Below are 20,648 nucleotides of genomic sequence, written 5' to 3' on the forward strand. Positions count from 1 at the left end.
AGGACCGCCCAGGCTAAGGCGAGACCTATTTCCGTCCCCTCCGCCGGGACACTCGCCTCTCGGCTCCCACACACGCCCTCTGCTCGGCCACGTACTCCACCTGCTTCCTCCTGCCCACCGGACAAGAGCCCCCGCGTGACCAGCCCCCGGCGGGACCCCCTAGGGCTCTGGGACTTTGCGAGCTGACCCAGCCACTTCCCGTACCTTGAAGAGACACGGGAGCTGGGGTTGTATGGGCAGCTGGCGAATGGCAGGCGTCTACACGCCCCTAGGCAACGGGTGACGACAACAACACTCCAGCTCTTGATTGGTTCAGTGGGTCCAAGGGCGGAGCCCACCGCCGCATCACGTGGTGCTGAGACCTGCGCACGGGCCACGTGACCCTAGTGTTTACATGCTCTCAGCTGGCCGAAGTCCTCCCCCTGCAGCCTCTCTCACAGCAGCACAAGCCGCGGAGAGCGAAAGCGTGTGGAGGCAGCGCAGGTCCTGCTGCGGAGCTGCCCCTCCCCCCTAGGCCTGGCCCCTGCCACCCTACCCGGCTGGGGCCCTGCATGACGCGTGGTGAGTGCCCGCGGGCCGGGTGCAGCCGCCGGGCTGCGAGGCGTCGCATGCCCCGGGGTGGGGGTAATGGATTGGACCTGAGAGGGCCGGACGCCGCGGGATGGTCCCTGACCCCAACAGCAGCGCCGGCGCCCCCCGCTGCGAGCTCGGCCCCGAGCCACGGCCCCTTCCGGCCTCTGCCGCGCTGCGGCCGCGCTGGCTGTCTCGTACTGCGGGCTCGCCGCCCCCCCGCCCCGCGCGTCCGTTCGGCGCCGAGGAGAGGCGAGGGGGCGTGAAGCCCGCAGCCCGGCCGGCCAGCCCCGAGTGAGGGGTGAAAGGTTGGTCTCTGTTGCCGCTTGCCCCCCTCCCCAACCCGCCGCCAGAGAGAGGAACTGAGCGTGGACGGGACCCCTGCCCCGCGCTTGTAATTAGTGCAGGGGCTGGCGGCGGCGGCGGCGGCGGCGGCAGTTTATAGGTATGTGCTCCCGATCTCGGCCCGACTTCGCGACAAACCGCCTTGCGTCTGTTTACGCTGCTGTGGCTCTGCTTTGGTTCACAGTAGCGTAGGGGGAGGAGCAGGAACTGACTTCCAAACAGCCACCTTGCGTGTTTCCTTGGTCGCCTTTTCAGGTGGGAGGGGGATTTCGCCGTGGTTCAGGTTCTGCCTGTAGCTCCTGCTCTCTCCTGTGGGGGTACTTGTTTTTTGGGGGGCGGTTGTTTTATTTTTTCCCCCTCGCTGGAGCTGTCAGTAGCTGAGGGTGAAGTTGGAGATGAGGAAGCGGCTGCTGGTGGGAGGATTCACTTGGCATTTATTTGATACGCAACCAGCAGCTTAGGCCTAGGCTCTGTAGCCCCCTCTTCCTATCAGCGTGGCAGAGGATGTGATCTGTAGTTCTGATATAGTCTAGCTACCAAGGAGGAAAGCAAAGGAGAAAACATGTATTTAGAGCTCAAGTGAGAGGAGAGATGGAATCACTGCTCTCTGTTTCTGCTGAGTGTGTCTCTTTGCTAGTACCTTACAGTTACTGTTTTCACTGGTTAGGTGTTCCTGCTGAGAAATGAGAGTGAGATGGTACCATAGGTAGGCAAACTTATGCTTAAACTTTAATCTAGGAGGTATAAAAAATAGTAACAACTCTGAGTAGCCAGTATGGGAAAGTTCCTCTTCATCCTGTAGTCCTGGGTTGGAGTATTGTTCATCTGGCTGGGGACACTGTGCATGTGCAGTCTGGTTAGTATAATACTTGGAGCTTGGCATACTTCACTGGACTCTAGCCTGCAAGGGAATGCTGGGGCTTGTAGCTTCAGCCCATTAGTTCCATTCTTGTCTTCAGCCCCACAGCTTCATTCCCTATTTCAGCCTTATGAAGTGCCAGCTCTTGAGGCTTTAGCTATAAGGTAAGTGCTTGTACTCCCCTTGTGGCTAAAACCTGGAGTCCTGTTGTAACTAAGAACAAAGTAGTGAGGAATCCTGAGCCCTGACTCTCTCACAGACCAGAAGTTAAAAGCAGAGCTGTGGGGCTGAAGCGCTGGCCCCTGTCATGAATCTGAAGTTGGGAGTGTAACTGCAGGGCTGAAGCTCTGAGGCCCTTTCTTCATCTTAGTCAGGACCCTTGGTACTCCCAGGGTAAGAAGCCTCTAGCTGCTCCCTCCCAGAGCCATGAACCCCTATCCTTATGGCTGAAATTTGTAATGAATTTTCAGAGTTATGGAACATTTCAGAGTTAGAACAACTTCCATTTTTGAAGTTTCAGTCTGTTGCAGTAAGAGACAGCCCTTACTCTGAGGAGCTTACACCCTGAACAGGATAGGAGAGGAGAAGTATCAACCTCCTTTGAGGCACAGAGACTAACATGCATTACACAAAACCACACAGGAAGTCTTATGGAAACTTTAGAAATTGAACCTCAATTTCTCAAGCCCTCCTGCAGTGCCTCTTGTCCACCTTCCTCTCAGTGCCTCTTGGGACTTATTAGGTTCCCTAAGATGGGACAATAAATGTGTGGGTATGGAAGGGAAATATTTTCTGATATATCCTGTAATCTTCATCTGACTCTTTTTTTCTTTTGTCCTCCCTTTTTGTAATCTCTTCATGGTGCTTTTTCTTTTAAGGAGGCAGGAGTTGTTCCCCTCTTCTCCTGTAAACGTACCTTATATATGGTAGTTAAATTAGGTGCTCGGATATTACAATGATGAGCGGATGATGAATGGTTGGAGAGAGACTCTTTCTTCAAGGCTTGTGTTCATACTGTATCCTAGCCACTGTACTGTGTCAGTGGAACTCAGATTACCTGATAAGGTTAAAGAAACACCATGTACTTGCTCCATCATACAGTAAAAGTTTGTCCTGAAGGCCTAGATTTCTCTGTAGGCTTAGCATTGATGGTTGTAGTTCCCAAGGACGTGGGTCAAGAGGGAGGTTCTCACTTGGTAACCAATTTAAAATGTAGCATTAAGCATACTGGGAGGACAGAATTAGTGCACAGTGCCAAATTCCTTCTGCCAGACAGACATGTTGCCATTGTAGGCTCAATAAGCTCAAGGGGAGCTCTTTTCTTGGCCTGGTATTCCTTGACAGTCTTCACAGGCTATGTTTGTAATGAAGTTACTATTTCTTTGTTCTGACAATCCAATGAATATTTGCCTCCCTTCACTCACCCAAGATCATTTTAGAGCAGGGATCTGCAACCTGTGGCTCTGGAGCCACGTGCATCTCTTTAAGGACTTCTTTGTGGTTCCCAATGCTATAATTGCAAAGTTTTTATTAAAAAAAAAAACAAAACAAAAAAAAAACTCTCCTCGTTATTTTTGGTAAACAGTGAATGTCTAAAAGCCGAGCAATGAACAACTCATAATTAAATATTAAACAATATGTGATCTCAGAATATTGGTTAATTTCCCCTAGCATCCTCCAGAGAGAACGAAGGTTCGGAAGTGAAAGTCAGGAAGACAGTGGTACTTAACAGCCTTGGAAAGTGAGGAAATAGAATATATAAAAAGTTTGTGAACATCCTTCAGTAAACATTACAAATCATTGTGTGCGTGCTGTTCTTAAAATAGGGTACAAAAAGTACGATTTGATGTTATTTGCTAAGGACCATCTTGTATTCGCATGCATTTTGGCTCTTGCATTATGGAGTTTTTAACCAAATTGTTAAAAATGGCTCTTCTTGCTATTTTGGTTGCTGACCCCTGCTCCTAGGGTAAAAAGATCTTTTAATTATATAAAAATCTCAGGGCCATGGATGGGGTTGTTAAAAAGAGAGCTTGATTATTAAGTTGCTAAAGTGTAGATCAAACAGACTTTAAAAATAGAGAGAAATTTTATTTTGGGGTTTTCATGCTTCCAAGAGATAAATTTGGAAGCAGTCTCGAGAAAATGTGTATCATTTATACATTGTGACTGCAATGTGTATGCAAATTACAGACCAAGGAATTATGTCAAACCTTTGAAGATTAACACAGACTACACATTATGCAAAATTGTGTGTTCAGACAGTAGCCTTTGAAGTTTTTTTTTCCTTTTCCAAAGCAGCTTTTAATAAAAACAAGTCTCTACAGCCCTAAAATAGTCTAGAGGTGACATCACATTTCACCATGGAAACTCAGGCTTCATTTCTGTGTACAACTGGGTGGAGTTCTAGAATAAGGAGGTGACCTTTTGATAGGAAGAAATTTGTTGCTCCAGTTGGCCTATATCACAAAATACTGGATGTAGTTTTCATCTCAGAGAATCTCTTCAAGAAGGAAATTGAAGTTATCTGTATCCTATTTCAAGTACTGTATTGCACAAGAAAGGTAAAAGAGCTCAGGGTAGAAGACCTGATTTGATACTAAAACCACAAATATCTGTTTGCATGTTTAAGAGAACCAAAATGTCATGTTAGGGTAGTCTCTGTGGTTCTTCTAAATCTCAGGCTACGTCTACACTAGAAGCATCTGTTGACAGTAACATCTGTCGTCAGAGTTGTGTTGACAGAAACTCTGTCAACAGAGTGCATCTACACACAGAAGCAGACAGAGAGAGCAGTCCACTCTGTTGACAGACAGCAGCCAGACTCCCCTGCCCTCTGTCAACAGAATGACTGACCGGAAGCTCTGCAAACGGCTGCCTGGTGAACTGGAAGCCTTGTCTGTCGACAGAAGTGTTATGCCTCAAATTTTGAGGCATAACACTGTCGAGACAAATGCAGAGTTCTTTCAAAACTCTGTGGACAGAATGCTTTGTATGTAGATGCTCCCTGAGTTAGTCAGCAAAACTCTCTAGTGTAGGCACAGCCTACATGTTTAAATGGATTATGAGATTAAAGCTCAAACATTCTTTCTGTCTTTGTATCTATTAGTGTTCTTGAAAAATCTACTTATTATTTTATTCCTGTGAGGGGTTGTTGCTTATGAATAGAGTTAGTCTTCTAGTTCATTTGCTTTGCCTTTTAGTTCACAAGGGAGAAGAGTGTGGCTGTGAAACACATCTTGACAAGTTCTTGTATTAGTCACTTTTAGGATATGTCTTCGCTTACTCCATTCTTCAAAGGGGGCATGGCAATCAGGCTGCTGGAAGATTACCAATGAAGTGCTGCAGTGCATAAGCAACACTTTATTAGGCTAATTCTCCCCCACAGCAACTTCAAAGTGTCAAACTTCAAAATGCCAGCATGCTGTATAGTCATGGGCACTTTGAGATACACATGCAACTTTGAAGTGCCTTAGTTCCCAAAATTTTGTGGAGTAAGGGCACTTTGAAGTTGCACAGGTACTTCAAAGTGCCTGCGACTAAACGGCATGCTGGCACTTCAAAGTTTGCGCCTTCAACTTTGCCATGGGGAGAACTAGCCTAATGAAGTGCTGCATATTCACCACAAGACTTCATTAGTATTCTCTGATCAGGCTGATTTACCATGCCCCCTTTGAAGTACGGGGCTAGTGTAGATGAAGCCTTAATTACAGAGCTAGAACTTGTTGGAGACTTTCTAATAGTGAACTATTACTGCATGTAACAGTATCTAGGGAAAAATATGCTTAATCAGTTATATTCAGTTAAAATTAATACTTGCATTGGTAACTTCAGGGGCAATTTCCAGAGACCTAACAGAGTTAGATGCCCAAATCTCATTAAAAGCATTTCATGCCCTTTAGAAAATCTGTCATTAAATCATATATACTTTGTAAACTTTCTGTACAAGTGGCAGATACTGAACTCAGTTTTTTTTTCTTTTGACTATAAGACCTTGGCCTGCAAATAAAAATAAAACAAAAACCAAAAAATAACCAAAGATGTTTCCTCAGTGAAGAGTTCCAAATTTTCACTGATGTACACAAGAAACTAAAAACTAATAGGGCTAACTGAAAAAAGTGTACTTTTATAAACCATTTTTATCATAAAATTGCTTAAATTTTAACTCCTCACTTTAATCCTGAGATGCTGGTAGTTACCTACATCTGACAATGTTGAAATATCTCCAAACACTGAGGCTGGGTCTACATGTGCCCCTTCCTTTTGAAAGGGGCATGTTAATGAGTGGGTTTCAAAGATGCTAATGAGGCACTACAATGAATATGCAGAACCTCATAAGCATAATGACAGTCGCGGTGATTCAAAAGTCCAGCTTTTCGAATTGCGCGCCACCCATGGAGATGGGATCTTCCGAAAGGACCCCCCAGTTTTCAAAAGCCCTTCTTCCAATCACCAGATAGGAAGGAGGGCTTTCAAAAACTGGGGGGGGTCCTTTCGGAAGGTCCCGTTTCCACGGGTGGTGTGCGATTTGAAAAGCCGCGCTTTCTAATTGCCGTGGCCGCCATTATGCTAAGAGGCACTGCATATTCCTTGCAGAGCATCATTAGCATCTTTTGAACCTGCTCATTAACATACCCCTTTTGAAAGGAAGGTGCACGTGTATACGTAGGGTAAGGGTGTGTCTACACTTGCATTCCTCTTTCGAAAGACATGCAAATGAGGTATGCATTTGCATATTTGACATCACATTTGCATATTCTTATTCAAAAGAAGAAAGCCAGTGTAGGCGCTGCTCTTTCGAAGGTAAAACCATCTTTGAAAGAATCCTTCTTCCCTTTATTTAGTGGCAAGAAGGATTTTTTCGAAGATGGGGTTCACTTTCAAAAGAGCAGCATCTACACTGGCTTTCTTCTTTTGAAAGAAGCTCTTTTGAAGTAAGAATATGCCAATGAGGTGCCAAATATGCAAATTCATACATCATTGGCATTTTTGATTTACCTCATTTGCATACCTTTTTCGAAAGAGGAATGCAAGTGTAGACGCACACTAACTTCAGAAAATGTCACAGTTGTACTACAGGTTCAACTGGGTGTCGCAAACATACAGTGAAAATAATTTCTCCCACCCAAGGGGTTCTTTTTTTATCTGCTGGTTCAGTAGATTGAGTCCTCACTTGTAAATGTTTGTCCCATCCTCAGTAAATAAGTCTCCACTCAACAAAAGCACTTAAGCACATTCTTAACTTTAAGCACACAAGTAGTCCTGTTGATCTGAAAGGGTCCTTTTGTGTTATTTGTTAGTCTATGCACTGTTCAGCTCTGTGTCAAAACCTAGTAAGCAGATAGTTCAGTGGTGCAGAGAGTGTGATTGACCATTGTTGACAACTTGTTGAACCAAGCAGATTCCACCGTCATGTCCTGTGGTTGCATAAGTGACCAAAAAGTGTGTTTAAAAGACAGGCAAGCTGGAGGCTGGTCAAAGAGGTCTATGTATACAAGCAAGTGACTATTCTCACAGGTCACGGTCACGAGCATGTTAGAGCCTCCTTCATAGCAAATATGGGGTGGTGCTAAGATACTAAGTATTAGCAGTCATGGAAGTGGAGTTTGCATGTAAAGTCCTAGTAACTATATGCGTAGCTTTGTGTGAGATGAGGCTCATGTTAGATGAGTGACAACAGACGGCAGCAGAGAAATCTGCTGTTGAATAGTATAGGAAAAGAGTTGATCTATTTGGATTGTCCAGATGCTCACAACCTGTGTTGAGCTGGCAAATTTTCTGAGCAAGTTGATTTACAGTTTTGGGCAATAAATCTTTGGTTTTCGTATTTTAGATGCCATTTGTAAAAATATACAGGAACCAAATATCTGGAAATAACAGTGTAAGAACATTCATCTACCTCCCTAGTTGCAACATTTTTGACTTTGATCAAATGTCCCAAGAGAGCAGCTGGCTTCGTGTCAAAAAGATTTTTCTGCATGACTTTGTCTTTTCAAATACCATCTTAATCTTAAAGATGCTTTGATTTCATTTATTCTGTCTATAACTGTTACACTTTGCATAATTTTAAAACACCTATTTTCATTAAACTCATGAATAAACAATTTATATAAATACGATGTTCAGTGAAAGAATGCCTATTTCCTAATGCTACTTTTAATGAATAGCTGTAGTTGGCATCAGCAATGGTCAGACCTCATTAATCTAATGGCTTATAAAGCCATCTTAAAAAATCTTGCGAGGGTGAATAGCCAGGAAGTTGGTAATAAGCAGCACCCTGGAGCACATGTAGTACACAAAATCTGACATACGTAAGAGAATGGTTAAGATGACTTAAATGGTAATTTCTCTTTATAATGTGTGAATCTGAATTAATGATTGGTCCAGATGTGAGCATAGTCATTATGAAACTTTAAGGACAGTATGTAATACAACATTTGGTAAACAATGTGCTATCATAACTGCAAAAATCTTTAGTAGTATAGTCCTTAAGAGTGTTCTAAAGGGACCACTTACCATCCGTTCTTGGAGCATACTAGTAGTAGGCATCCTTCAGTCTGCATAGACTATGGATCGCGCCCTTTAAAGTTTCAATTGAGGACTTCATTTACAGTGTCTATTATGACTATGAAGACTCACACGAGAGTGACAGTCCTTGCTGCATCTCTTGCAGATGTAGTGGGTGTCTGGCAGGTCCTTATTGTGCTTTCTGTGCGCTCGCTTCTCCTCTGCTAGCTGTCTGATCTTCATCTCGCCCTTCTGAAGGCCCTTGTGTAACCCCTGCCTCCATCTGCTGCGGTCATCTGCTAGTTCTTCCCAGTTGTCCAGCTCGATGTCTACCTCTCTGAGGTCTCACTTGCAGACATCTTTGTAACGCAACTGGGGGCGTCCGGGAGGTCTTTTGCCAGAGGCTAGCTCACCGTACAGGATGTCTTTTGGAATCCTTCCATCATTCATCCTGTGGACGTGGCCAAGCCAGCGGAGTCGACGCTGCCTGAGGAGGGTGTGCATGGTTGGGATTCCAGCTTGCTCGAGGACGGCGGTGTTGGTCACTCTGTCCTTCCATGATATTCCAAGGATGCGCCTGAGGCAGCACAAGTGGAAGACGTTCAGCCTCTTTTCCTGGCGGGCATACAGGGTCCAAGTCTCGCTGCCATAAAGGAGGGTGCTGAGGATGCAGGCTCTGTAGACTTGCATTTTGGTGTGAGTGTACAGCTTGTTGTTGTTCCACACTCTCTCGCTGAGTCTGGACAGAGTTGTGGCTGCTTTTCCAATCCTCCTATTTAGCTCAGTGTCCAACGACAAGGTGTCAGTGATGGTGGACCCGAGGTAAACGAACTCGTGGACGATCTCTTACGTATAGTTGTCCGTGCTGATTGATGGGGATTCAGCAACATCCTGACCGAGTACGTTTGTCTTCTTTAGGCTACCCTACAAAATTAAGTGGATGTGAATTATAGTGGCTTACATTGACCACTCTAGTCAAACAGCTGGTACATGTCCACACTGTGCTTCTGTGTGGGCAGAGTACACCCACATTAGCAGCTCTTGCACAGACATGGAGAGCAGTGACAATCCCACGTGGAACTGACCACCATCTGTTGAAGGATATTCTTGAAAGGGTTGTCAATGCTTTGTGAGGGCAAGTACACTGCCCGTCACACAGCTTTGTTTTTTCATTCCATGGGCTTCCTAGTACACTGTGCTTCTTTTCGCTAGCCTACGTAAACTGCCTGTCTGCCATCTCTGTCAAAAAATGTGGATCCTACACTGCTTTCCATTATTTTGTCTATGTCTACATTAGAGCGCTACTTCAAAGTAGCATCTTTCGAAATAGAGACTTCAAAAGATGCTACTTCAATGCATAGCATCTACACATGTGCTGGTGCTGTTGATGTGCAGTGTCGAAAGAGCGATGCAGCATGTCGAAAGGGGCTGCCCCAGATGCGGAAAGTGAGTATCCACACATGTGTCCCATTTCAAAATAAGGGGCCAGGAAAGGCTGTGGATGGGGTTGCAGGGCGGACAAGCTCTCCTGGGGCTGCAACAAGCTGCTCCTTTAAATGACCCCTCTCAAACATACTCAGCTTGCACAGCACGAGGCCTGTGGAGTTGTCACAAGCCCCACAGACAAAGTGCCCTCAAGAATGGACAAAGAGCAGCAGCAGCTTGATGTCCTGCTGGCCGCCACCAATGGAGTGGGCGCCCTGCTAGCCACAGCATGGGTGGCTGCCCAGCAGCTGTTGGCAGGAGAGTCCTCCCTAGGGACAGAAGGGGATGACCCAGACCATGAGGACCTTCTGTTCCCCCCCAACCCCCGGTTGCCTTGCTGGCTCTGGAGCTACCTCACCAGCTCTGAGTGGTAGGAGCAACTCATCATGGGGGAGTGGGATGACAACTGGTGGCTCTGGAACTTCTGGATGAGGCGGCAGACATTCTCGGAGGTCTGCCAGTGGCTGACCCCCCGTCCTGAGACAGCAGGACTCCTGGATGTGGCACGCCTTCCCTGTTAAGAAGAGGGTTGTGATTGCTATATGGAAGCTGGACACTCCAGACAGCTACTGCTCCGTGGGACACCAATTCAGCATGGGCAAGGCCACAGTTGTGGCTGTCATCATGGAGGTAAAGAGGCCTGGGCATGCACCAGGGGGTAGGTGGCCAGGCACACCCCACACACCCTCATGGGTGCCTATGTCCCCTTCCCCCAGGTGGTTCACTCTCTGAATGCTCTGCTTCTGCAGAGGGTTGTCCACACCAGGGAGCTGGACGTGGCCATCGCAGGCTTTGCCAGACAGGGGTTTCCGAATTGCTTCGGGGCCCTCGATGGGACCCACATCCCCGTCCCTGCCCCAGAGCACAGCAGGAAACAGTACATAACCTGAAAGGAATGCCATTTGGTGGTCCTGCAGGCCATGGTGGACAGCTGGGGCTGGTTCCAGGACACAAATGTGGGCTGGCCTGGCTGCACCCACGAAGCATGGGTCTTCCACAACTCAGGCCTGTGCCTCCTGCTGGAGGTGGGGACTTACATCCCCCAGCAGGAGATCCTGCTGGGGGACACCACAGTGCCCCTCTGCCTAGTGGCCAACACCGTCTATCCACTGTAGCCCTGGCTCATGCAGCCATACATGAGCCACCTTACCGCCAGCCAGGAGCAGTTCAGTGGACAGCTCAGCCACGTCTGTCAGGTGGTTGAGTGCACTTTTGGCTGCGTGACGGGGTGGTGGTGCTGCCGCCTCCTTGTGCGCTTGGAGCTTGGTGTCCTCAACATCCCCCAGGTCGTGAGTGCCTGCTGCACGCTCCACAACATTGTGGAGAGTAAGGGGGAGGCCTTGGGGTGGGTGGTTGAGGCCAGCACAGGCTACCTCCACCCAGCCACTGCCCCTGGCCTCCAAGCCCACCAGGATGGGATCTGCATCCAGGAGGCCCTGCAGCTGTACTTTGAACGGGGCCCCAGTGAGCGCCGCCTCGTCCACCACTTGTGGGCCTCCCGCATACTCCACCCCCAGTGAGCACACAGAGTTTTGGGAAGCTGAAACTATATATATATTGAAAACATGAGCACCTTTGAATAAAACTTATGTTTAATGAACAATGTTGAAGAAAACTATTTACCTGGGGTTCAGCTATTTATTGGGGAGGTGTCAATTTTTATCTTGGGGCGGGGCACTTGTATAGCCTGGCCATTGGCCCATCGCTCTGGGGCGGGAATAGAGGGGTGCACCCCCTGCCAGCTCCGGCTCCCATGCCACCCTGTTGTCTGGGCTCCCCAGCAAGGCTGGGTGGGGGCAGGGAGTGCGAGCAAGTAAACCGGGGTCTTGGCCTCGGGCCGGTGTGCAGGCCCAGCAGCCGCCTTGCGGGGGGAGTGGGGGGAAGGCTGTCAGGTGGGACCCACAGTGAGGGGGCAGCGGGGTCGGGTAGCCGGGCCACCAGCACCTGGTATGAGGCCAACAGGTTGTCAAAGGTGCTTATGAACACCCTCCAGGCCTTCCGGCATTAGGTGGTCTCCCCCTCCTCAAAGCAGAGGTGCCACTCCATGAATGTGACCTGGCGTCAGAGGGAGGCGGCCACAAGCGGGTCCCCAGCCGTTTGCCTCTGGCTCCAGATAAAGTGGGTCCATCCTAGCACAAGTGGTTCCTCCTGGTGGCTGCTGTCCGATGCCTCTGGGGGTTGTCCAGGACCACGGACGGTGCCATGTTCTCTTGGCCCTCAGATGGTGTGGCTGCGGAAATGAGGGAAGAGAGATGGCCATGAGTACCGAGCCCTGCCCCGTGGCCCATACCCCCCATCCTCCCCATGGGCATTGGGTCGCTGTCCCCCCATTTGTGGGTATGGTGGCACCTATGGGTGGCCCCTTTGTGTGGTCTGCACCCCCCCCCCCCCAGGTGCAGGGCACTGATGGGCACTGATGGCTGTGCTGCTGTCCCAGGGCCATGGTCTGTTGGGGTTTGTGGGGGGGCTTTCCCCATGCATGGTGCCCTCACCCCTTGCCTCGGGGGGGTGTGCCCTGTGGGGTACATACCTGAGGGCCTATTGCTACCACTGGGGGAAGCCCGTTGGGCAGATGCCCAGCTTCAGGTGCGGGAGGGGAGGTCCATCACTAGCTCCTCCTCCTTACTGGACGACTCTGCCTTGGTGTCCAGCGCTGGCTGTGGCCCTGGTGTGGCAGGGCTGGCCTCCAGACCTGGTTCCTGCTCTGCAACCGGCCAGGGCTTCTCAGCTGCGGTGTCGAGGACGACTGGGTGGGGTGGGAGGTGTCCCGGGGGCCCAGGATGGCCCTGGACTCCAGGTAATAAGGGCAAGCAGTGGGGGTGGCCCCCAAGTGGCTGGCTGAGTCCCAAGCCTGGCTGTAGCCTTGCTGCAGCTCTTTGACTTTGCTGTGGACGTGGTCTGGAGTGCGGGCAGGATGACCCTGGGTGGTCAGGCCCTTGGCCAGTGGGGCAAAGGCAGCTGTGTTCTGCTGCTTCCTCCCCATTACGTGGAGCATCTCTTCCTTGCCCCAGAGCCCCAGCAGGTCCCAGGCTCAGCCTTGGTCCAGGAGGGGCTTCATTTCATGCCCCCTGGATGGAGGCTTGGCAGCCCTGTGGTGGCTTGGAGGGGGAGCCCTGGGGACACTTGGGTGGCTGGCTGGTCACAATCCCTTGCTGTCGGTTGAAGGGGGTCTGGCTGGAGCATGCAGGGACAGCAAGTGTGATGACTGCTGCCTGCACGCTCTCAGCTTCCTACAATGGGGTTTCTGGGTCTGTGGGGCTTTAAGAGCCACTGTACGTACAGACCACAGAGCCCTGCAGGGGCTGGACAGTACGTCTTCATGTCCCAGCTGATTGCCACCATGGCAGACGCTGCTATTTCAACGTAGCAGCATATGGAGTGTCTACACTTGTCAGTTTTCGATGTCTCCGCACCTACCGTCGAGTTGAACTTCAGAGTAGCATGTGTAGAGGCAATGAGCCCTACTTCAGAGTTGTGCCCGCTACTTTGAGCGGGCTAGTGTAGATGTGTTCATTCATAACACTCCTCAAAAGCCGCAACATACCTGATCCTGCAACGTTGCTCAAATCCTGCCACTTTGATGATGCCCTGTCTGCTTTGCTATATGACATGTATAGAAACAATTCAAGATTGCTGCTGGTATTCGTGAAGCAGCTACACGCAATGGACCATTGGCTCTGGGCTCATAGCACTGAGTAGTGTGATTGCATCATTATACAGGTATGGAATAATAAGCACTGACTGCAGAACTTCTGAATGCACAAAGTCACCTTCCTAAAACTGTGTGCAGAGCTCACGTCAACCCTCAGGCACTGGGACAGCAAAATGGGAGCAGCTGTAATTGTGGAGAAGCAAGTGGTGATCATAGTGTGAAAGCTGAAAATGTCAGGCTGCTACAAATGAGTTGTGAATCAGTTTGCAAATCAGAAATCCACCCTGAGGGTTGCTTTGCTGTAAGTGTCCAGGACCATTAATCACCTCCTGGTATGAACAATTGTGACTCTGGGCAATGTGCATGAAATAGTGGATGGTTTTGCAGCAATGGGATTCCCTGACTTAAGTGAGGCTATAGATGGTGCACACAGCTCCATTTTTGCCCCAGACCACCTTGCAGTGGAATATGTTAACAGAATGTCTACTTTTCTAAAGTATTGAAAGCTATTTTGATCGCCAAGATTGTTTCACTGACATCAGTGTAAGCTTGTCAGGGAAAGTGCATGACACATGCATCTTGAGGAATGTGGGTCTGTACAGAAGGTTGCAAGACCAAAGGAATTACCTTTGGGGTCATGGAAATTCCAGTTTCTGGATCCTGAGAGATCCTCTCTGTCGTTGTTCCTGTGGTTCATGAAGTCTCACACTGGCCACTTGCAGAGCAGCCAGGTGCGCTTAAACAGGCTTAGCTGCTGAATGTGCTTTTGGTCACTTAAAGGGGTGCTAATGTTATTTCCTCACAAAGTTAGACCCTAGTGAGGAAAATGTTTCTATAGTTATAGGTTATAGCTGTGCCCTTCATAGTATGCGTGAATCAGAGGAGGAGCAACTGTCTTCTGCTTTTGAGTGACCAGATAGTAGGGCTGTAAGAGGGGTCCAAGAGCCAATGTGAACTATTTGAATCAGAAAGACTTTGAAGAGCACTTTAACAATGGGCCGTGGTAATTTTAGGTGCTGTGATGTGTTTAGCCGGGCTGCTGTTTTGGATTTTTGCTCCATGGTAGGAACCTTACAATGATTACTGTGTTTACACTGATTAACACTGAAAATTACACCTATTGATACCATTTCTGAATGTTAACTGTAGTCGTCATCATGTTGAAAATATTAGATTCATTCACTGTCCATAAGTTCAATTTTATTCCACACCCATCCAATCATAACTACATATTGGTAAACCTGAACTTCATATGGACAGGGAAAAGGACCTTTAAAGAGAAGGGAACAGGAAATTCACAAGTACACTTGCCAATGAGTAGCTCAGAGTTGAGAGTGCATTCAGCTGTCATTCTGCAAGTTGTACCACTGGGTAGAATGCCTGGGTACTTCGCAGATCTGAGGAAACAAAGAGTGTGCTGGGGGGGATGAGTTCATCCTGGGGTTGCAACCTGTCTGTTTACTACCTAAGCATCATTTGTTCTGCCCCATTTCCTATCCTGACTATCCCTCCATAATTTCTCACTGATTGCATCTCTCCATGCTCTGTGCTCACGATCTGAAGCACCTGCCAACTGCAGAACCTCCTTCAACATGTCTGTCTTACTCCTCCAGATTCGTTTCCTTATCTGAGTGACAGGCTCTTCCTGTGTTCAAGAGAAATTCTGCAATGACTAAAGAAACAATAGACAAAGGTGTTACTTTCAGTATGTTGATCCAACCAACTAACATCTTTCTCACTTTCCCTTTGCACTCATAGTGTTGTGTTAGTCCCAGTCATGGGAGGAAAGGGACAAGACAAGGTGGGTAGCCATGGGGTTATTAGTACACATCCATAGGAGTACTGTACTGCATACTGGCACTGTTCTCCATAGAGAGAAGTGACTACAGCTGATACCTTCTGAGTTTAATCAAGTCTGCAAGGATCCAGATTCTGCATGCGTGTGGCTGCAGACCAGGAGCAGGTGTGGCTATGATGCCTGCTGACCTAATTTTTGACTGGCATTGCAAAGTTTCTTAACATGAGGAAAGAAACAAACTAGCTTTCCCGAGAAACCTTCAGCAGAAGATTGCTGACTGCCGTCTGAAACGTTTTAGTGATCTCTGCTGACGATTGATGGGACATCTGTGTGTATGAACAAATTTGTCCATAGTACGCCTCTCAGTCCAGCTGTACAGGGCAATGAAAAGTAGCTAGAAATAGTTCTTAAACTGATCATTTCACTACTTCTTGTAGCTGGATTTTAAAAAGCAGTACACCACCAGATGCATTCCTGTAGTACTGCAACAGAATGAGTACTTAACCAGAGGTTCCTCCCCTTCATCAGTCTCTGCAGAGCTCAACTGCAGAGACTGGCTAGACTCCTCAGGAGTCAAAGAAGAGGTTCTGACTGACCTGCCACTAGATCTCTCTGCCCTCTCTTGTCTGTCTCTCATCCTTCTCAACGTTCACTTCTTTTTTGAGTATGTTTTCCTGTGGGTGGCCAGTGGCTGCAACCCTCCTGAAGTATCCATGGGGCTCTTGGCTGTGGAGGTGGGGTGACCCCCTGAGGATGGGGTTTAGCTCCTGGTAGAAGTGGCATGCTTGTGGCTCCACACCAGAGGAGTATTAAATTATTTTGCCCTATGGTATGCTTGTCCGAGCTCCTTGATTTTAGACTTTTTAATGTGGCACTGTCCCAAATGATTTTGCTGTAGCTATCAAAGATCCTGTGGCTGGAATTAAATAGTATTTGCACAACTTCTTCTCTTTACACATTCAGGTGTTGCACCACTCCCCACATACTGGAAGTAGGAATGTTCATGCTACATGAACGTGGCATGATCAGCCTGGCAGTTGTTCTCTACACTAAGGAAACAGAGCAATTTATCAGGCCTTTAAAGGAAGAGGGTCATTCATCACTATATCTGTTTGCATGGCAGTGGAGTTCAAAACAATGATCAGAGCAGTCATGGAAAGTATTGTCAGCCACTTCTTGGAAGGCTGCTAAATGTAATGAAAGCAACACAGTGTCTACACTGGCACGGCATCACTTTAACTGCATCACAAAAAAGGTCTATGCCTCTTGTTGAGGTGGTTTTATCAGTGTGGCAGGAAGGCTCAAGCAAAGGGAGGAGTATTGCAGTGCCTATACCTCCATAGTTAGTCAATGTAAGCTGCATTACATTGACTTTACTTTGTACTGTTATCTGTGATGGGTTAGGTTGCTGGGATCCCTTTGGGGCTGTCTAATTTTCTTAAATACCCTCAAGCCCACCTTCCTGCTCTCTTAGGCACTGCTGAACTGTTTCCTGCTCAGGCAGACTCTCAGGCCTTCTGCAGTAGTGACACAGAGATAGGGGCACAGCCCTCTCTGCAGTATAATGCGGACACAGATCAGCTCAGCTCTGGGACAGCCTCCCTAAATGGACTTGCCTTATCAGCACCCAAATTCATAGCCTCTATGGCATCTGAACCCTCAGTAAGTATATTTTTATTCTGCACAATATTTTATGGGGGATAAGTTCATTTTGTTTGTCCTCTTTATCCTAAGAAAGAGAGATGCACTACTGCTTCGTGCAGTTAACCATTTTTACACTGGGTTCATTAAATACAAATGGTAGGATTTAAGTGGTTATAAGAGAGAGAGGACAGAACAATGTAGGTTACTTTACAAAATAAAACACACAAGCTAAGCTTAATACATTGAAGTAAGTAGTTATGTGTAATATCTCACCCTTGAAGTTGTTCTAATAAACTTCTTTTGGAGACTGGAAAGACTTCCATGCTGGGTCTAACCCCCCCCCCCCCCACAGCCCCCGCATTCAGTCTCGGACATTTCCAGCAGTCATCTTCAGTGGTGTTGCCAAGGAGAGCTAATGACCTGGATTACCTCATTCCTTGTGTTTAAGATTTGCCTAAGGCAGGGATCCATTGTTTCAGTGTGATGCCCTCTTGGCTACTCCTGGAATAATACCTGGTTTAAGATGGATTGGAGTATCAGGTGACATGGTTGCATGTCTCTGCAGTAGCAGTGTCTCCATACTTTACTGTCTGACTCACATGTTGTCTGGAAGGTTAAGCATATTTCTTTGCTAAGGGGCTGTTGTACTTGTGAAGTACCAGTAAAAGCCCTAAGTTAGCATGACTGCATTAGTAACAAAGGCTTACACAGCTATTCTAACTTGATTTACAAAGGTGACTGCATGCATACAAGTGGGAAAATCATATTCAGTAGATAAAACTTGTCTAATTTTCATGTCTTACATGAGATGTTTTGCGTGAAGCATATTGCAGTTATGTCCTATTTATATTCATAAGCATATTTTCATAAAGCCTATGGAATGCCCTGTAACATTCACATGCCCTTTCTCATCAGTGAAAGGGCAAACTCATCTGTTATGCAGGGAGTTTAGTTACATGTTCATATTTTTAGGAAAATTGTGGTATAGGGAGAGAGGTCGCTTTGTACACTTAGTTACTTTCCCACAAAAGGAACTAATTGTTGTAATAAACTGAGTTCCATCCAGTAAATGGCATGGATATGGTCTTATTAATACATGTGACAGACTTTCTTTTCTTGAATGGGACTCCAGTAAATTATACTACTGGAAGAAGGTTATAACTTCCTATTAAAATAATGCAGCTGAGGATATCAGCATGATAAAGATTATCCTGGATGCGTATCCACAAGAAACACTGACAGGAGAAATTTAAATGTTACAAAGGTGACAGTCTCTTGATTTAGTTTTTTTTTTTTTTTAAAAATTAAGTGACTTTATTTGACCTATTATCACACATCTACTGTCATGTGAAAACAGATATATATCCTAGGTCATAGAGAATAGACAATTTGGAGTTGTGATCTGGTAACTATATCTCCAGAATAACAACACAGTTTTAGAGAAGATGAGCTAACTCTGCAAACTAACATTGCTAATGTCCCAGGAGTGGCACATATGGGACAGTAGTTTCAGTGAACTGCTAATTCAAGTAAAATCATAATGTCATGAATTTGATAGATTGCTTTTCCAGTTACTAGTTTAATTTTGAAAGAGCTCATTTCCAGCTGTAAAGTTTTACTGCAATACAAGCTTTGCCTGCTCTTTCCTGTGATCTGTTGACTCAGAGCTCAAGATTTTATTCCCAGGCAAGAAACCTGCATTAATGTTGAGTTTATGGCTCAGAGCACATTAAGGTTAAAAAGAAATCTCACATTGCGGTCCTCAAAACCAGCCGTTAGAAACTAGGGAATTTTAAAAACAAACAGTTAAAATATTTAAACAACACTATTTCTTAAAAAAACAAGAAACAAAAACTCCACATTAGAGCCAACTGAGTCCTCTGTGCTATCTGAAACAGAAAAGGACGGGGAGAAGAGGACACGTACTCTTTCTGACTTTGAAACAATATTCTTGACATGGAGCCATGCAAAACTGATGCCATTGACAGTTGTGAGATTGTTCTTCTTCGAGTGTCCCCGTGGGTGCTCCACAATAGGTGACGGGCTTGCCCGGCGCCGCAGATCGGATCTTCCAAGCAGTTTCTGCCGGACCGCGCATGCGCCGGCGCGCGCCGCTCCCTTGCGCGCTCCTGGCCATGCGCGCGATCCGGTCCCCGCCAGTTCCTCTTAACCGCCGTCGGCTGCAGACGGAATCCGACTAGGCTAAGGCCAAATAGCGTATTCAACGACTTTATCTGTTTTTCTTTCAAAGTTTTTCAGATACTTAGGCTACTACGAGTTAGCCGGTTGTTATTTTGCAAAAAAAAAAAAAGAACAAACAACAACAAACAAACTACGAGCGGGACAGCTTCAGCCAGTCCCAGTAACAAGCGCTGGAGGCCAGGAGCTATGGCCATCAGCCCTCCTGCTGAGGCAGGCCATCGGACGGGGAAAACAGCACAAAGAAGGTGCTAAGTACCCACTTAAAAAAACTCAAAGACTCACCAACAATGTCCTCTTCAGGCTTTAAAAAATGTGAGTCCTGCCGAGAGGCGATGCCAGTGTCCGATGGGCACAGTCTATGCATAAGGTGCCTGGGGGAGTCCCATGTGGCACAGAAATGCGCCTTCTGTGCTAAATTAACAACCAGAGCACGGAGAGACAGGGAGATGCGCATTAAAATGCTGCTTCTTGATAAGGCCCTCCAGCCAGACGTGCCGGAGCAGCCGCAGCAGGAGGGACCCTCCGGGGCCCTTAAAAGGAAAGCTGCCTCCCTCACTCCATCAGTGCAGAAACGGAGGAAAGTCTCTCCAGCCCGATCCCTGCCGGCAGCAACAGTGAGCGGGACGGGAGGAGCATGCAGCCCCCAGCCGCAGCAACAGCTGATCGGCGGCGGCACGGAGAGCCACGTGGAAACGGCTCAGCCTCCGATGATCAGCCAGCCACCCCGCACCGCAGGCAGGGCGGCGGCTAAACAAGCGCCGGTACCGGCGGCACCGCAGGCAGCGGCACCGACCCCGACGGAACCGGCGGTGCAGAGCGCGCAGGCACGTAGCCTGCAGGTGCAGAAGGACACCGCACGTGCGGCACCGCCTTCGAGCGTGCCTAGCACGGTGCCGACGGGGCCGGGATCCCCCGCGCGTCAGGGGGAGGAGTCATCTCCTCCAGGGAGGGGGAAGGCTGCACACAAGAGGAGGCATTGCAGCCCCTCTCCGGACAGGGCTGTGGAGCTGCTTTCTCACAGCCCTCCGCTTACGTTGCAGACTCCAACCAGAAGGCAGGGGTCCCCCCTAGCCTACCCGGAGCCCCCTTCTCCATTTTTACAACCAGCCTCACCCTGGCTGGGACCACCTTCACCCTTCCTGGGGTTTGAACCACTGGACTATTATGCGAAGTCGCTCTCTCCAGTGTCTCGACGATCTCCCTCCCCCAGACGCAGAGGGTACACACCAAGGGAGTGGTCTAGGTCACCCTCCCAAGAACAGTGCCTATACTGCCATGGTCGCCCCTACCACGCGGGGCATACACACCATCGGCAATCTACTAGGGAAAGATCCCCACAACCTATCTCGTACCCCCGAGGGCAATCGCAACCGGGGACAGAGACTCAAGCATCTCAAGGGGGACTGGTCATGGAACCCCGAGATTTTCCCTCGCAAACCTCTAGCGAGAGGGTGTACCATCACCAGCAGGAACCGGAAGGGTCCAGAGAGATGTACCCCAGCGGTTCCTCACTCTCTTCCCCAGACGAGGCTACGGCCCTGGGGGACGTCCATCCTACGGACGATCTCAAACAGTTTCAGGAGCTG

The 20,648-nt window shown here is 48.1% G+C and overlaps 1 protein-coding gene across 3 annotated transcripts in view; it reads left to right on the forward strand.

Annotated features, from left to right (window-relative positions):
- The first annotated feature begins 394 nt into the window (after positions 1–394).
- The window catches only part of PCMTD1 (protein-L-isoaspartate (D-aspartate) O-methyltransferase domain containing 1), a 73,880-nt gene continuing 53,626 nt past the window's right edge, over positions 395–20,648 (forward strand). For all 3 annotated transcript variants that reach the window (XM_074987183.1, XM_074987185.1, XM_074987186.1), the window contains exon 1: positions 395–561. Coding sequence is in view for 1 of the 3 variants with exons in the window: in XM_074987186.1 (XP_074843287.1) it covers positions 552–561 (10 nt within the window). In the remaining 2 variants the exon portion in view is untranslated. The remainder of the gene's footprint in view (positions 562–20,648) is intronic.

Source organism: Carettochelys insculpta, chromosome 2, assembly GCF_033958435.1.
Source record: "Carettochelys insculpta isolate YL-2023 chromosome 2, ASM3395843v1, whole genome shotgun sequence".
Lineage (NCBI taxonomy): Eukaryota > Metazoa > Chordata > Testudines > Carettochelyidae > Carettochelys > Carettochelys insculpta.